This window comes from Microcebus murinus, chromosome 18 (assembly GCF_040939455.1).
Source record: "Microcebus murinus isolate Inina chromosome 18, M.murinus_Inina_mat1.0, whole genome shotgun sequence".
NCBI lineage: Eukaryota > Metazoa > Chordata > Mammalia > Primates > Cheirogaleidae > Microcebus > Microcebus murinus.
Window position 1 is genome coordinate 27,952,999 of NC_134121.1, and position 17,691 is coordinate 27,970,689.

The 17,691-nt window shown below is 39.2% G+C and overlaps 1 protein-coding gene across 2 annotated transcripts in view; it reads right to left on the reverse strand.

Moving 5' to 3' along the window:
• Positions 1-2,004: 2,004 nt before the first annotated feature.
• TADA2A (transcriptional adaptor 2A) overlaps positions 2,005-17,691 on the reverse strand; it is a 52,071-nt gene continuing 36,384 nt past the window's right edge. The window contains exons 10-16 of one of the 2 annotated variants that reach the window (XM_020281293.2): positions 17,382-17,425; positions 13,462-13,572; positions 11,502-11,573; positions 8,620-8,752; positions 8,012-8,055; positions 5,253-5,326; positions 2,005-3,390 (exon numbers count right to left, since the gene is read on the reverse strand). In XM_020281293.2, coding sequence (XP_020136882.2) covers positions 3,205-3,390; positions 5,253-5,326; positions 8,012-8,055; positions 8,620-8,752; positions 11,502-11,573; positions 13,462-13,572; positions 17,382-17,425 — 664 coding nt within the window. In that variant the 3' untranslated portion in view covers positions 2,005-3,204. Of the gene's footprint in view, positions 3,391-5,252; positions 5,327-8,011; positions 8,056-8,619; positions 8,771-11,501; positions 11,574-13,461; positions 13,573-17,381; positions 17,426-17,691 lie in introns of both variants that reach the window. The other variant, XM_075994381.1, reaches the window with a different exon arrangement.

Genomic DNA, 17,691 nt, shown 5'->3' on the forward strand with positions numbered 1-17,691 from the left:
TTCCAGAATGCGTTTAGAACATTGTACCACTCTCCTGCCTAGAGATGGGTGGAAAAGTGTTTTTTTGGGAAGTATATGCATGAGTTCTACCAAGCTGCTGTGTAATTTGGGCCTCTGATTCTTCACATTGGAGATTTTAGTTCTCTTATAATGTACCTACATATTTCTAAAGCTAGAGTAACTTAAACTGGGATTCTGTTGTTATCCCATCGGTCCATTCCACTTTTCCAGCTAATCCAGCTAAAGAAGCTTCTAATGACTGGTAGCTTAACTACCAGTTCATTTTTTTTTTTTTAAAGGGGAGTAAACAATAAAAGAATGGAAACTGTAACCCAGGAAAAACTAAACTGTGAATATTTAGTGTAACTGGTCTCTCAAGAGAGATAATAGTCTTGGTCTTTAAGCACAGAGAAGAGTCATTACACAAAAAGAGATTTTTCTCTATTTCCCACCACTGGGATATGCAAAGAACTCCAGCAGAAACCTTTTTTTTTTTTTTTGAGACAGAGTCTCACTTTGTTGCACAGGCTAGAGTGAGTGCCGTGGCGTCAGCCTAACTCACAGCAACCTCAAACTCCTGGGCTCAAGCAATCCTCCTGTCTCAGCCTCCCGAGTAGCTGGGACTATAGGTATGCACTACCATGCCTGGCTAATTTTTTTCTATATATATTAGTTGGCCAATTAATTTCTTTTTTTTTTTTTTTTTCATTGACGCATGCATGCAAATTTCTTTCTATTTATAGTAGAGACGGGGTCTCACTCTTGCTCATGCTGGTTTCGAACTCCTGACCTCGAGCAATCAGCCAGCCTCGGCCTCCCAGAGTGCTAGGATTATAGGCGTGAGCCACTGCACCTGGCCAGCAGAAACCTTTAATGTTAAATTGCGATAAAACTTTCCTAACAGTAAAAGGTCTTACTCATGTTGTTTAGTTGCAGAGTAAACTTGTCCTCTTCTGAGATGATGTGGACTAGGAAAGACCTCTATTTAGCGTAGTTGATTTATGGCCAACCCTGTCTAGAAGCAAAGGGGAAAAATGCAATGTTCTCTGAAAGCCCCTTGACTTACTAGCTCTGGGTTTTTGGTACTAACTGGCATTCCCTAGGTGATAAGAAGATGGAAGTAAATGATGTTTCATAGCCAGCCATACCACATATCAGCAAGTGCTTTCCTATTATAAATGCAAAAAGATAATCGACTTAGTGACTCCCTTCAACAGTACTCTTCACCCAAAATATGGCTTGCCTTTGAAAAACCCACTAGGAATTCTAGGTGTTAAAGTTTGCAAAGTTGGGTTTACCAAAGAAATAATAATCCTATTTTTAAAAATCCAGTCATTTGAAATTACCACCTTATTTTTCTCTCGCTATTTCCAACCATGCTATTCTCCTCATCAAATCTGATTTCCCACCAGCTTTTGGGAGTTCAATTGGTTCCAAGGTTTCTGTCAGACTGTCCTACTGTCCTCCCACTCCTAACTACCACAGCTGCCCCTTGTGTTCTAGCAAAATAAATTTCTTGGCACCATTTTCCTTGCTCCCACTGCTGCCTCCACATCCTCCTCCACCCCCTATGTCTAGAACAGTTTTCTACTTCCATCTGCCATTTTTCTCTCTCCTCTGGATCTTATCATTGCCCCAAAAGCCCACCTCTCCCAGGAAGCCTTCCTTAATCAAGAGTAAGGGCTCTTCAACTACAACAGACATCACCTGACACTCATGTCTATGCATACCAAATTTTCAGAATAGGAATTACCTTTTAGGGTAAGAAGCAATCCGTTCATAACCAGCTAGGGGTGATGGTGGTAGTGAAATATGTTTTCTAAGAGATATATGACTATGCAAAGAAAAGAGACCAGTTCCACAAGACATCCTTTTTAAAGAATCAAAGTCCTCTATTTGAACCCTCAGATCCTGAGAATGTCTTTTTCCATTTCTTATCCCCTAGATGAAGTCTATTAGCAAGCTGCATGCATATTTACATCAATCGAAAATGTGAGCAGATGCTTCCAACAAAACACACAATATTTTAATTAGATGTTTGAATGTAGAAGGAATTAAAGAATCAGTCAGCTATTGGATGTGATTTGTGCAGATTCCGAAGAAGTTATTTCTATACACAACTTTGCTTGTAACATAAAATGAGATAACCATGACTATGAGTCTGGCTTCTTATTCTGCAGAAAGGTTTGAGGACCAAGTTTCAGATGTGGGGCTACTCCCCCTCATATTTAGTGAGTACCATATATGAAGCTGCTTCACGTCTGTTTTAAAAGCAGCTTTTATTGCAGGCTAGCTTTTCACCATTGAGAAATTAGGGTTCAGGTCTCAGTCAAAGCAAAGCTGAGGTTAGTTGCATCATCTCCATCCTCAGGGGCTTGGTACCCTGGGCAACCCAGGGTAAGAATAGGGTGAGTTCAGGACACACGTGGTTAGCAGAGACAGTGCAGCATGATGGGGCCGGCAACCAACACTTGAAGTGTGCTTTAGTTACCAGAATATTTGACACACCCACAAATTAAATAGCAAAACATTTTAATCCATTAATTCTAAAAATAACAGAGACATTTTATATCTGGTACCACCTCCTCAAAAGTCTACTGCAGATCAGACAGCCAGACTGCCAAGTACAAAGCCAGACACTAGAGTTAAAGATGCAGTTTTGGAAAGACCATCATCATGGGAATATTTTCTTTCTCTTTGCTCAGGAACCTAAGTTGTCAGCTTAAAAAATCCTCAGAAAGAAAGAGAAAGCTTTCTGATGCTCTAAAACCTTTCTCTTTATTTTTAATCTGTCTGCAATGTTTGAAGGCAAAGCAGATAATCAGCAAACTTACCTCTCAAGTACATGGATCTGAGCTGAACTCCTGGGACTGAAGACTGTGGTTTAGTTCTATTTCTACCAACACTGTGATGTGAGGTACTATGGTTCTTTTAGTTACAAGAGGTGTTAGGAATGAATGCCCACTCACATTTAATAATAGCTTATCTAGCACACAACTCTGCAGCATAATACCAACAACAGGGAGTGTTTTAAAGCAGGGTGGAAAGAAAGTAGACATTAATACAACTTAAGGGTTCCTTTGTCCTTCCCCTCTTTTTACAATGAGAATTCAGCTCAAAAACAAAACTCTCCAGAATGCCCATATTGTCCTTTGGCCCAACACATTCCAAACTTCTGACTTCTGGTCCCAAGCCCTTAGAGCCTCAAGCTTTAGTGATGTATCCTTCTCGGATGAGGAAATCATAGATTTTCCGGGTTTTGTTCACGTCTATCTTGATGAGTGCTCTTGCTTGTGCCAGTCTCAAGCCTCCTTGCTTGTTACATTCATTCAGCAGAGCAGATTTGTATTCTAAATAGGCTCCAGGGACCAACCTCACCATCTGACAGAGCTGCAAGACATGGTAAATTTAATAAACATTAACATCTGTCATTCTCATAATTTAATCCAGCAGGTATAGCACAAATTTTTTAAATGTGACATCAACCTCCAACTATTTATAGGAGTTGATGAGTGGCTGGACCACATTCCATTTAGCCTTCTCTTCTTTGGAGAGAACACTCCCTAAGGACAGATACCCAGGAAGAAAGCCAGGCTGTGATGCTAGGAGAGCCTTTAGTACCTGCAGGCTGGCTCAGGTGTCCAGGTTTATTAGGGAATACAAGTATGTGTTCCTGAGGAGCAGCTGGGTTCACTCAGGGGGTAAGCACTAAATACCCGGGCTGAGGCCCAGCACTATTCCAGCGGTCAGGGAAGAGCCAAAGGGCACAGAGAGGTGGGAGTGGGGTGGAGGGTACAGATACTTTGATTCCTAAGTATGAATCACATTATATTTAGTACCAGCATAAAGCAGTAGTCCTGCTTTTGTGATTACATTTCCTACTTTGAAGGGAAAGGAGATATAGAGACCTTGATAAGAAAAGGCCACTTTGCTAAAAATCTAGAAAATTTGGCTCAGTTCTAGTTCACCTGCCACATTATCCAGCTATGGGCAGTCTGAGGCCACCATTATGTGGGTGAGGATAAAAAAAAAGCTTCAAATTCCAGGCCATTCAATATTTGAACCAGACTGGCCCGTGACCTTTTTCACCAATACATAAATACAATATACATTTCCTTCTACCCCCAAACTAATTTTTACTGTTCCTGGTGGATAAAGTTAGACTCAACTAGCTCCTATACTAAGAGTCGTCATTATTTGACCTGAACTAATCATACAATGTGGCAGATGGAGAGAATAACCTTGGGAATTATAAAAGGAGCAATAGGAGCAAAAGAGAAATTTTTCTTTTGGAACGGACTTCAGAGGCTATGACACATTTTTTGGGAAAACTCTTGATGCTGATTCTTATGAGGCTGGATTTAAATTTTTGAAAATAAAACCAATATGAATATAAGTCTAATGATTGCAATTGGAAAGAAAAGTAGATCATGTCACTTTTATAATAAAAATTAATGTGCGACATTCTTTATGCTTATAAACATGCTCTGGAGACAATCATAAAAATGTTTTAAGTGGCCAGGTATGGTGGCTCAAGCCTGTAATCCTAGCACTCTGGGAGGCCGAGGCAGGTGTATCGCTCAAGGTCAGGAGTTCGAAACCAGCCTGAGCAAGAGCAAGACCCCATCTCTATAAATAGAAAGAAATTAATTGGCCAACTAAAAAAATATATATATAAAAAAATTAGCCGGGCATGGTGGCACATGCCTGTAGTCCCAGCAACTCGGGAGGCTGAGGCAGAAGAATCACTTGAGCCCAAGAGTTTGAGGTTGCTGTGAGCTAGGCTGACACCATGGCACTCTAGCCCGAGCAACAGAGTGAGACTCTGTCTCAAAAAAAAAAAAAAAAAAATGTTTTAAGTGACAGTTACACTGTTGGAATAAGTGTAGAACTTTTCAAAGTGACCATTCTAATAGGAAATACGTATTTTCATGTAAAAGCTATTTTAAGTTTATAAAAAATTACATTCATGTATAAAGTACTTAATAGAGAACACAGTAAATGCTCATTAAATAATAGTTGCTATTATTTAATTTACATGTTACATGTTACTTCCCAAAAGAGGAATCATAGCAGAGTGACAAGCAAAAGAGCTGGCTCTTTTGCTCTTTTACTTTCAGGATACACCAGAGCTGTATGTATGTTAGATAAATGGAGCAAAACAGGTTTGATTATATAGTGGATTTGTAATGACAACTCAGTGAATAATCAGCCCCCCTTCTCTTTCGTCTAGTCTCTCTCCTTTTTGTTACCTCCTTTTCCTTTTCATTCAGCTTCTCCGTACCAGGGAGGCCAGTGAGGTTCAAGGGTGGTGCACTCCGTCTACCTATAGATACAGACAGAAAGGGCATAGATTTCACAGGAGTCACAATTCCTCAGATGTAAAGTATCAAACAGTTCAGTGCAGCCAGGCCTGCTAGGTATAGAATCACTATTATCTAGCTGTAGGAAATCTTGCCTCACCCCCTCAGGCCTGTTTAGCTAGCAACATGGACACCCTAATATTTACTTGAAAATAAAAATGGTAACTTATGTGCCCTCAATATAATTCAGGTCCCTCCCATTTCTCTGCCTCACCTAAAAAGCAACTTCCACAAAACTTCTACATTTTCTTTTGTTTAACTTAGTCCATCCATCCCCAACTGAACAGTAATCCCAAATATATATTCAAAACAAAACCAAAAAATATTTGCACACCAAGCTTTTGAGCTGACCTCAGCTGAACAGATAATTCAGAGCACATGATATTACCTAAAACTGCTAAATTACACAGACAATCACATATACCTTAGCATCAACTATAACTACTTACCACAGTAGTTATCACCTATTTCTTCCTAACCACATAGGAGACTATAAAATCTGAAGCCCGGATGTCATCCAGTTAAGAAAGGTCATACACTGCCTGCCTTGACAGCTGATGAATGGAAATAACAACTCTGCAGGAGAGACATTCCCTAATCCTCACCACTCTGCCAGCAGTACAAGGCAAACATGGTAATTAACCAAGTACTATGTGCCTTCAGATCAAAGGTGGACTGTTAGGCCAGCAAAAAGCTCTTCTTATTTATTATGTGAGGGAATATCTGTTCCTTCCAAAGTAGCCCTGTTTACCTGAAAGATCCACACACAGGAACAATGACCCATTATATAGCAAAGGAGGGGCTGAGATCAACTCACATACCTGAGAAATAAACCCAAGAAGGAGGTCACTAGTCAGGATGAGAAGCCTGCTGTGCAAAATTTTTTGGTTTTGTTTTGAATATATATTTGGGATTACTGTTCAGTTGGGGATGGATGGACTGAGTTAAACAAAAGAAAATGTTTTATGGAGGCTGCTTTTCAGGCAGCGCAGAGAAACAGGAGGGACCATAACAAGCAGCTCTGTTGGAAAACAGGCTTTTCTGTAATATCAACAAAGGAGATAAGGGCTTACCCTAAATGTTCAAAAAGGGACATAAAATCATTTGGTGCCTCACAAAAGTCACCTGAGGCTTGGCTACAATCAGTGATGCCAGGCTTCCAATGTTTCATTGCTTTAAGAGCAATTGAGAACATAAAGGAGAATAAGGGGTCTCCTCAACCTAAATATAAGGGGTGAAGAAGGCTGACACCAGCCTAGGAAGAAACAATGAATAAGCAAGTGTAGATAGCTCAGAAAACATAAATGCCAAAGCTACACAGTCATGTTAGCCAGTTCCTTCATTTTAATTAGCCAGTATTAACTTATTTGTATTTCTGTATTTAGATTTGGGGAGGAGTTGGAAGAAACTTATAAAATAAAACTTGGATTTCACTGTCTTGGCTACTCCCTAAAAGGCCCCTTTTCTCCCTTAAGTATTAAGAAATAATTGCTGGGCCAGGCACCGTGGCTCACATCTGTAATCCAAGCACTCAAGGTGGGAGGATCACTTGAGCTCGTGAGTTTGAGACCAGCCTGAGCAAGAACGAGACCCCCATCTCTACTAAAAAAGTAGAAAAAACTAGCCAGTCAACTAAAAATAGAAACAACAACAAAAATTAGCCAGGCGTGGTGGCTTGTGCCTGCAGTCCCAGCTACTCAAGAAAGTGAGGCAGGAGGATCACTTGAGCCCAGGAATTTAAGGTTGCTGTGAGCTAGGCTGATGCCATGGCACTCACTGTAGCCTGGGCAACAAAGTGAGACTGTCTCAAAAAAAAAAAAAAAATTGCTGGAAACAAAGGAATAAAGGAAAAAAAATTATCATTTTAAAAGTAGCTTTATCTGAGCCCTATCTAGATCCTCAATCTACTGAGAGACGTAATTTACAAGGTCTGTTCCAAGCTGCCAAAGAATGGTGAAATAGTAAATAAAACAGGTCACTTTGTGACTATTCCATCCCTAATCAGTGGAGTGGTCTGTATGTTCTGATTAGAAGAAATGACTAATCTAGCCTATGGAGGAATGAATTAACCAAGAAAACAGGCAACGAAACACCACAATCTTGGTCCAAGCTTTGTAACTAATACCTCTCCAAATGTCAGTCATTGATTATCAATCACCAAGGGTCATGAGATAGCATATAGCTTAATCTTGCTCTGTAAACTAATCTTAAAATACCACATACCCAAAGAGGTAAAGCTAAGAAACAAATATCTTAGGTCTCCAACTTATAAAGAAATCTGAGTTTCGGACATGTAACATGCTTCTTTGCTCATATTCGATAAAAAGTTTTTAATTTATCTCCTGCAAGACAAATCTCAAAATTTGTGGTAGATACAATTTGCAATAAACTAACTGCTCATGAATGTAATATAAAGATACTACCTCTCTGGAGTTCTTTCTTCCTCTGTCTCTCACTCTGAGGATAGTCCTGTCTGTCTATGAAGATTCTGAAAATGTGCTGATGTTTATACACTGGGCTAACCCTTGATTACCATTACTCTGCCAATGCTCTTTGCTTTCACAGAGGGAGAAGGATGGGGGGCTCACCATATCCCTTGGAATGCAAACTTCACAATTAAGACTTGCTCTGGTCTGAGAAATAATTACCTGAATTCGAAGCCAGTGGAATGGAAGGACTCAGGCCAGAATCACTACAACGAAGAAGAATTTGAACTTAGGTCATATCAAAGAAAGCAATTTCCAAAAGCCCCTGTGGGACTGGGTGCCATTTATCAGGTGAGTTGCTTTGAAGAGATGTAAAGAGAGACAGCACTATACTTTATAGGATATCTCACTATACGGACCCAGAAAGAAAATCTGTTCTGAGGAAAAAAAAATTCCTCATATTTGTTAAGATAAGCTTATAACCTGGAACACCGCTGACACCATTCATGCGGAAGGGAAAGGAACATGTTTCTCCATTGAAAATCATACCAGTAGATATGGAAAGGGAGACAAGGCATGGGTGGGAGGCTGGGGGGAATTCACTAATTTTTTAAAGTAAGATCAAAGTAGTAAAGTAAGATTATAGGAGGCCAGTTATATCTTTCAAAATTGTCAGTACCACACTGTTTCTGAGTTCTTTCTGAATTCGTCCAGCTACCCAGTTATTATTACTCTGCCATTTAGGATGCCCACAGAAGTGTCCAAAAATACACATGAAGGCCAAAGCACCCTGGAAGGAGTGCCTCCTTCACCCTAGACTAATTACTCACATGTCAGCTTGCCGGCGGAGCCACTGTTGGCAAGCACTACTGTCCTGGATATACTGGAGAACTTCAGAGAGCATGGTGCGTTTAAGGCGTTCTTCCTCTCTTGTTTTCTTGAGGTGATCATAGGTTCTAGCACCTAGAGATGTAGAAAACACTGTGACTGCAATGACAGTGCAGCAGAACTGAAGGGCTTCCCAACTGACCAAGAGTTTGTCTTTCTTTGGTTTCCTTTGCAAAGCTGCTATCATAGTTATTTTTCTAAGAGCAAAGTAGATTTCCCCTAGTCTGAACCCCCCCTTCCTTTTTTTTTTTCTGAGACAGGGTCTCACTCTGTCACCTGGGCCAGAGTACAGTGGCATCACCATAGCTCACTGCAACCTTGAACTCCTGGGCTCAAGCCAATTCTCCCACCCTGGCCTCCCAAAGTGCTAGGATAACAGGCATGAGCCAATGTACCCACCTGAAATCCCTTTAACACTAATTTATTTTTATTCTTTCTCTATCTTTAAGAAATTTGGGGCCATGGCCAGGCACCCTGACTCATGCCTATAATCCTAGCACTCTGGGAGGCTGACGCAGGAGGATCACTTGAGCTCAGGCATTCAAGACCAGCCTAAGCAACACAAAACCCCTTCTCTACCAAAAATAGAAAATATTAGCTAGGAGTGGTGGTGGGTGCCTATAATCCCAGCTATTTTGGAGGCTGAGGCATGAGCATCATTTGAACCCAGGAGTTTGACGGTGCAGTAAGAAATTTTGGAGAAAACAGAAAAATACAAAGAAAATAAGAGTCATTCATATTTCCTCCCTTAAAAACGTAACTAACTTTTACTACTATCGTATTTGTTCCTGTTCTGTTTTTTTCTATAAATCTTTCTAAGTCACACAGTACTATGAACATACGGTCTTCCTTAAAAACCAATAAGAATTTTTTAAAGAAGTTATCTTTGACCAGTACTAGTCCTCTTCACTATTTCCCAGAGGCAAAAAATATTGGTAATCAAAATTAGGTATTGGAGTCTCTATATGCATTTGCTAAACAGAAGCGTTTATGGTGTTTTCTACATGTTAACAAAATTATACAGATTCTAAGATATTACACCAGTTGAGTTTCAAAATACATTCCACATGCCGGGCGCGGTGGCTCACGCCTGTAATCCTAGCTCTCTGGGAGGCCAAGGCGGGTGAATTGCTTGAGGTCAGGAGTTCGAAACCAGCCTGAGCAAGAGTGAGACCCCGTCTCTACTATAAATACAAAGAAATTAATTGGCCAACTAATATATATAGAAAAAATTAGCCAGGCATGGTGGCGCATGCCTGTAGTCCCAGCTACTCGGGTGGCTGAGGCAGTAGGATTGCTTGAGCCCAGGAGATTGAGGTTGCTGTGAGCTAGGCTGATGCCATGGCACTCACTCTAGCCTGTGCAACAAAGTGAGACTCTGTCTCAAAAAAAAAAAAAAAAATACATTCCATAGAGCCCCAGGATACTAAGAAAGCATCTCAGTGGTTAATGTAAAGAGAAAGGGCACTCCGAAATACTAGTGGTCCCATTCTCTACACGTAACTTGAACCATCAAACTTCAATGAAAGTAATTCCACTTTTTTCTTATTTGTGGATTGGGGCTTCACATAAAATTCCATTTCAAAAACAGTTTCCACTGTTAAAAATAAAGAACCATTATAGTAGGCTGAACCTACATTCATGGGCTGTGTAAAGAAGCACAGCTACGGCCGGGCACGGTGGCTCATGCCTGTAATCCTAGCACTCTGGGAGGCCGAGGCGGGCGGATTGCTCGAGATCAGGAGTTTGAAACCAGCCTGAGCAAGAGCAAGACCCCGTCTGTACTACAAAAATACAAAGAAATTAATTGGCCAACTAATATATATAGAAAAAATTAGCCAGGCATGGTGGCACATGCCTGTAGTCCTAGCTACTTGGGAAGCTGAGGCAGCAGGACTGCTTGAGCCCAGGAGTTTTGAGGTTCCTGTGAGCTAGGCTGATGCCACGGCACTCACTCTAGCCTGGGCAACAAAGCGAGACTCTGTCTCAAAAAAAAAAAAAAAAAAAAAAAAAAAGAAGCACAGCTACTTCTTGTGGGAAGTCAGAAAGACTTCAAATAGGAATAAGGAGGGGATGCTAGAGATCATTCCCACAATAACAGCAAAACAAGAGAAACTGCCATTTATTGAGGATTTATTGTGTGCCATGTAATATGCTATGTTTTCACACATCATCTTTAATTTAATCCTCACACTAACTCTAAGAGACTTGGAAAATTGAAATTTGAATAGAATCACAGAGCTGGTAAACAGGGAAGCCAGAATATAAAACCAATCTGTCTAAGTCTAGACCGCAAGCTCTAGCTCTTCAAGTTCAATATACCTTAGTTTCTTCATTAAATGGAGCTAACAGTACCTCATGAATTTGTCATGAGAATTCAATGACATGATCCAGGTGAAATGCTTAGCACAGGGCCTGGTGCATAGTAAACACCTGATAGATATTAGCAACTATTAACTCAAGTAACTGGGATGCAAGCACCTAGAGCCAGGTGAAATTTGGTTATTTTATTAAAATGAGAAGACCAGGCATCACTAAATTTAAAAGGGCTGACACTAAAACCTGGTATACAAAACTACTTTTTTAGTAGCCACAGCAGAATCCTAAATCTAAAGCAGTACCTCTTTTCTTTGTCTCATAACTTTTATTCTATCTCAGATAACCTATATAAAGGTATTCATAGGCATTAAATAGATGAAACATTACTGGAAAGATTAAAAACATTTTGAAAAAGGAAAGCTTATTTACAACCCCTCAGAGACTTCCTCTACATGTTTGGAAGATACCTGCCCTCTGATATAGTATGTAGCTAAAGCATACTTACTACAAAAATTGGTAATGCCTGCTGTCCTATATTCCTGAAGCCTCTTGATTTCCCTCCGGAGTTCAAATTCCACTGTTTTCCCCAAAAAGGAGGAAAAAAATTGGAAAAACAAAATCAACATCAATGAGCATTTTTGATATGAGTATTTTCTGTAATTCTGCCTTATATAAAAGACTTGGTAATTTCATTTGGGGACTCCTATTGTTGGTCTTCTCATTAGAAATTTTACACACAAACTGAAACCTACTCCAGCTGTCTTCCAGCTGCTATCTCCAGAAGCAACAGCTGGGGAATTGTCTCCTAGAAAACTTAGTGAAATGGCTGAGTTCATTTGTCTACAAAAAGTAATGAAGATAATTTTTTAAACAACCAAGTTTCCCTGCTTTACCTATCCCATTAAAAGTTCTACCCACATGCCGAAGTTCTTTTATGAAACTTGTCTCTAATATTGTATGATGTGGCCCTGATGCATGAGAAGGACAAAAACTCTGTGCTCAAGCCCCAGGTAGTTTCTTTACAGCTTTTTTCCTATAGGAATAGAGCACTGTATAAACCAAAGGTTTCTGCCTCCTGGGAGTACACAGATCAGGTTGTACTGCTTGGGTTATTATGTGATAAAACATTTAAATTTGGGTGCTTTTGAAACAAAGAATGAAGGAAGAGCCTGGACAATCCATGGAGTATAGTTCTTTGGAGTGACACATAAACCAGGGATGAGACAAACTGGGACAGGAAGTAAAGGATCAGTCACCCAGTACAAACCACACAAGAATGCCAACCAAACAAGGTATCTGGTGAGGACAACAAACCTGACTCAAATAAATGCCCACAATGCTATGTAAGAAATATTCACATGGGGCCGGGCACAGTGGCTCATGCCTGTAATCCTAGCACTCTGAGAGGCCAAGGCAGGCGGATTGCTCGAGATCAGGAGTTCGAAACCAGCCTGAGCAAGAGCAAGACCCCGTCTCTACTATAAACAGAAAGAAATTAATTGGCCAACTAATATATATAGAAAAAATTAGCCAGGCATGGTGGCGCATGCCTGTAGTCCCAGCTACTCAGGAGGCTGAGGCAGGAGGATTGCTTGAGCCCAGGAGTTTGAGGTTGCTGTGAGCTAGGCTGACGCCACAGCACTCACTCTAGCCTGGGCAACAAAGTGAGACTTTGTCTCAAAAAAAAAAAAAAAAAAAAAGAAATATTCACATGAGGAGAATAGGATAAGAGCCTTGGTAAATTACCTTCCAAAAACTAAACTTCGGAGCCAAATACACAAATTTTATGATGGAGAGCACAGAATAAGCCACTAAGTCCAGACTGTTTTAAAGTCTTGGCCTTACTGCCATAACAACTTTAATTTTTTATAGTGAAAAATCAAATGGTAACTGGGTAGAGCTCTCTCAGGAATACCACAGAAAGATAAGAGAATGATGGAAGTACTATCTCCATGAGTCATCCAACTCTGCCTCATTTTTAAAACTAGTTTTAATAGTAAAGTATTTATGAACAAAATAATATGGTATCTTGGATTTGCCTCAAAATAATCCAGTTGATGGCAGGCAGGAAGGAAGGGGAGTGGGTGGTAAAGATGAAATCAGACTGGCCACGTGCTGATAATTGCTGAAGCTGGGTGATGGATACATGGGGACTCATTATATTATTATCTGTACTTTCATATATATTTAAAAACTCCCATAATAAAAAGTAGGAAGAAAAACTACTACACTGCTGTTTATCTGGGAAAAAAGAAAGCCAATAGGCTTTTTAAACTCTTTTCTCCCACCTCCACAGTCCCAAATTTATCTCATGGTAATAAAGGGGAATGACGACAGGAATATCCATTTATTTATTTACATAACTTCACACAAAACACACCATTATCTCTCCCATTTATATAAATACACAAACATACACACATACATACACACAAATACTTGCTCAAGGCTCAAAAACCACCCACGTGCATGGCTTTCGATGAACTTGTCATGTTCCACTGGCCCCACAATCCTTGCAAATCGCCTCATTGTTTCATAAAGGTCTTGGACCTCCTTGGGATAGCGCCGTTCCATTACTACAGATAAAGTAAAACACAACCATGACATGAAAAATGAAGAATCACTAAGTTTTCTGCATGTTTTTGAAAGGACATTATTCCTAACCTCACATGACTAACTTACCCATGACAGGAAGCAAACAGGAAAGCCAAGAATGCAAAACACTAATCACAATGGTAACAGCATCACAGCAACCATCCCACAGGGATGCTGTTATCACTGGAGATCATCTCCACTACTGAGCACTACTAATCTCCCACACCTCACTGTCTTTTAATCTATACAGGGGCAGGAACTGCTGGCTGCAATGGAAAAGACAAAGGCAGAGCTTGCATTTTTAGGAACAATGTTGGCCAAAACTTATGGTATTAACTCCTGCAGGAAAACAAGGAAATCACAGACACAATAATCCTTCTAGAAGAGGTAGATTAGCTGGGGAAAAATGTGTAACCTCTTGCATGTCCCACCTGAAATCTTCTCCCCACATATACATCCTCAAATGAGGTATATATTTTTTCATTCTCCATATGGGTCATTTTGCCTTTCTCTAAACTAAATCAAGTATTACAACTTAATTTACTACTGAAGTTATATTTGACAACTATCATCCAAGTAAATGGTCATACACACAAGGTAGCCAGGGCTAGCAACTGTGGGAATCACTATTGATCAAATTTCTAATCAAAAGAAGTATCTGCAAAGATGGGGAGTAAAACTGGCTAATAAAAACTGGTAGGTTAGAGTGCCGGAACTCTTAAACTGCTACTTGGTAATTTCAATGTGAAAATCAGTAGTAACTAGGTTACTTCTATCTACTCTTGGGACTAAAGATACAGGCTTTCACTTGTGATAGTTATTTAAATTAAGTCCTCCTTTCAGATGAATCTCTTTCCTTGCAGGAGACATTCTTAGCTACAAATTATAGGAGGTGATTTAATGAGCAGCCACAGATTATTTTCACTACACCCCACCCCCATCCCCGAGGGATAACATAGAAGAATATGGAGTAAAATTTTTAAATTTCAAGGGAAAAAACCCTGGCCTACCATATTATTATAACTTGTACATTCAGTATAATGACAATTGAAAACCTCTGAAACCACATTGCTCATGCTACTTCTACAACTTAATCTACACTCTCAGATGCAACAGATTCTCCCTCAGCCCTATACCTGGAAAAAATATAGTTAATAGAATAATGAAAACAAACTGACCTCTTTCTATCACTTGAAAATAGAATTTATGCAAGATTCAATGTCTACTAAGAATAAAGGTCAAAATCTAACTAACTACTATGGAAAACCCACGAATTCAGATAGAGAACCTACCATTGGAGCTGGCTGAATATGACCAGCTGCTGTTTATAGAAAGGACAAGGGAAATCTGATCCTGAATTATTTTTGCAAATCCATAGCTCTTGACGAGGATGGGGTTAAATAGGCAATCTCGTACACTGCTACAAGGAATATAAACTGATAAAACCATCTTTTGGAAAGCAATCTGGCAGCATGAATCAAGAATTTTTAATAATTATACTTTTTGACCTATTAATCCTGCTTCTAAAAATCTGCCTTTAAAAAATCCCTAAATATAGACAAAGTTTTATTCACAAAGAAGTTCATCACAGTATTGCTTATATTATTATTTTTAAAAAATGAAAACAAGCTAAATATCTAAAAACAAAAGATGGGGTAAGCACATTATTATATATCTATATATACACAACATATATTGTGTAACTATTAAAAGTATATATTATGTAACTATTTAAAATGACATCCTCAAAACACCACAACAATTTGAAAAATATGTAATACAAAGCAAAAAAATAAAGGACATACAATGTGACATACTTATGATCATGGCTACATTTTTTAAAAAACAAATATAGATTTTTTTTTTTTTGAGACAGAGTCTCACTTTGTTGCCCAGGCTACAGTGAGTGCCATGGCATCAGCCTAGCCCACAGCAACCTCAAACTCCAGGGCTTAAGTGATACTTCTGCCTCAGCCTCCAGAGTAGCTGGGACTACAGACATGCACCACCATGCCCGGCTAATTTTTTCTATATATATTAGTTGGCCAATTAATTTCTTTGTATTTATAGTAGAGACGGGGTCTCACTGTTGCTCAGGTTGGTTTCGAACTCCTGAACTCAAACGATGCGCCCGCCTTGGCCTCCCAGAGAGCTAGGATTACAGGCGTGAGCCAGTGCGCCCGGCCCCAAATATACATTTTTATTTAGATTGAAAAGACACTTAACCTCTCTGGCTGACTTGAACCCTACAGTGTCACAGAGTGTCAAAAAGATACCCCTACACGATTTTATCAATTGGGATGTTTTCTACAATAACCATTTTACAAAATGGTACTTTTACCAAAAAAAGTATTATGACACACTATTATAAAGATTTTTATATAAAAAGCACAATTATTATTACCATTCTTATTTGTGGAACAGAGTCTGCATTGTAGAAGAAAAAGTACAGGGCCTTTTTCTGCCCTGCTTAGGTATCTACAGTATTTTAAAGAGTAAGGTCATAGTTAGCATTCATTTAAAAATCATTATATGTTTTTTATCACCATCATACAATGTTAAATGTCATTTATTTTATTTTATTTGTCTACCACTATGCAAACTGAAGGTATCGCTTTCTGTTCATTTTTCTAAAAAATATTTTTACAACCTGAAGATCAAGGTTATGTTATATGTTTAACACATGTAAAACATGACTCTATCCAGAAAATGATCTATTAATATTCATGCTGTAATTACTATACTAATTGTTACTTTTTTATTTTGGCTTCAGAATTTTTGTTGTTGTTGTTTAGAGACAAGGTCTTGATCTGTTAACCAAGCTGGAGTTCAGTGGCATGATCATAATTCACTTTGGCCTTAAAAGCCTGGCCTCAAGCCATCCTTTTTTTTTCTTTTTTACCCATTGGATGCCAAGTTCTATCAAGCCATCCTCTTGCCTCAACCTCCCAAGCAGCCAGGACTACAAGTACATACCACCACACCTGGCAAATTATTTTATTTTTGTAGAAACAGGGTCTTGCTATATTGCTCAGGCTGGTCTTGAATTCCTGGCCTCAAGTCATCCTCCCACTTCAGCCTCCAAAAGTGCTACGATTACAGGTATAAACCACCACACCCGGCCCTAATTTTTTTTTTTTTTTTTGGAGATAGTCTCACTCTGTTGCCCTGCGTAGAGTACATTATAGCTCATTGCAGCTACACTGATTGCACCCTAAAACTCCTGGACTCAGTGATCCTCTTGCCTCAGCCTCCAAGTAGTTGGTATTACAGGCACACATCACAACACGACGCCCAGATAATTTTTCTATTTTTAGTAGAGATGGGGTCTCACTCTTGCTCAGGCTGGTCTCACACTCCTGACTTGAAGCAATCCTTGCATCTCTGCCTCACAGAGTACTAGGATTATAAGCATGAGCCACCTCACCTGGCCCTAATTTTTAAAATATAATTCTTATACAAGTGCTGTTGACTACAAATTAATTTAGATTGAAAAGACACTTTTCAATCTCTCTTCAAGCTCTCACTATCGATCAGAATCATCTTAAAGACTTTAAAAAATACAGATACTTTAGCTCCAACCCCAGAAATTCTGACTTAGTCTGGGGCCATGCCCAGGCATCAGAATTTTAATTTTAAAATTTTAATTTTAATCATAATTTTAAATCAATCTTCCTAGGTGATACCAATGTGCAACTTGGATTAAGAACTACTGCCATAAATGATTTACTTAAAACTATTCAAAATCGTTGGAAGAAACTGTAAAATAGAGAATACTGCTAATACTTACACTGAAATTTTCTAAGGTTGATTAATCCGTGGTCTCTTATAATTCTAGAATAAAAAACCATAATAAACTGTGTATTAGAATTAATTTCACATTTAATAATGTTTTCCACATGCAGCTTTCATTAGACATACTAAACACTCTGAGGTTGGAATACTGAGGTCCAAAGAAGTCACTCCCACAAACTTCTACAGGTCAGTGAATCACTAACACAGTTTTAGGCTCTCCAGTATCACTGGTTTTTCTTCTCTGTAAGCATAGTAGATGCTCAATAACTAATTGCTGGATGAATGAATGCATCAATGACCACTCA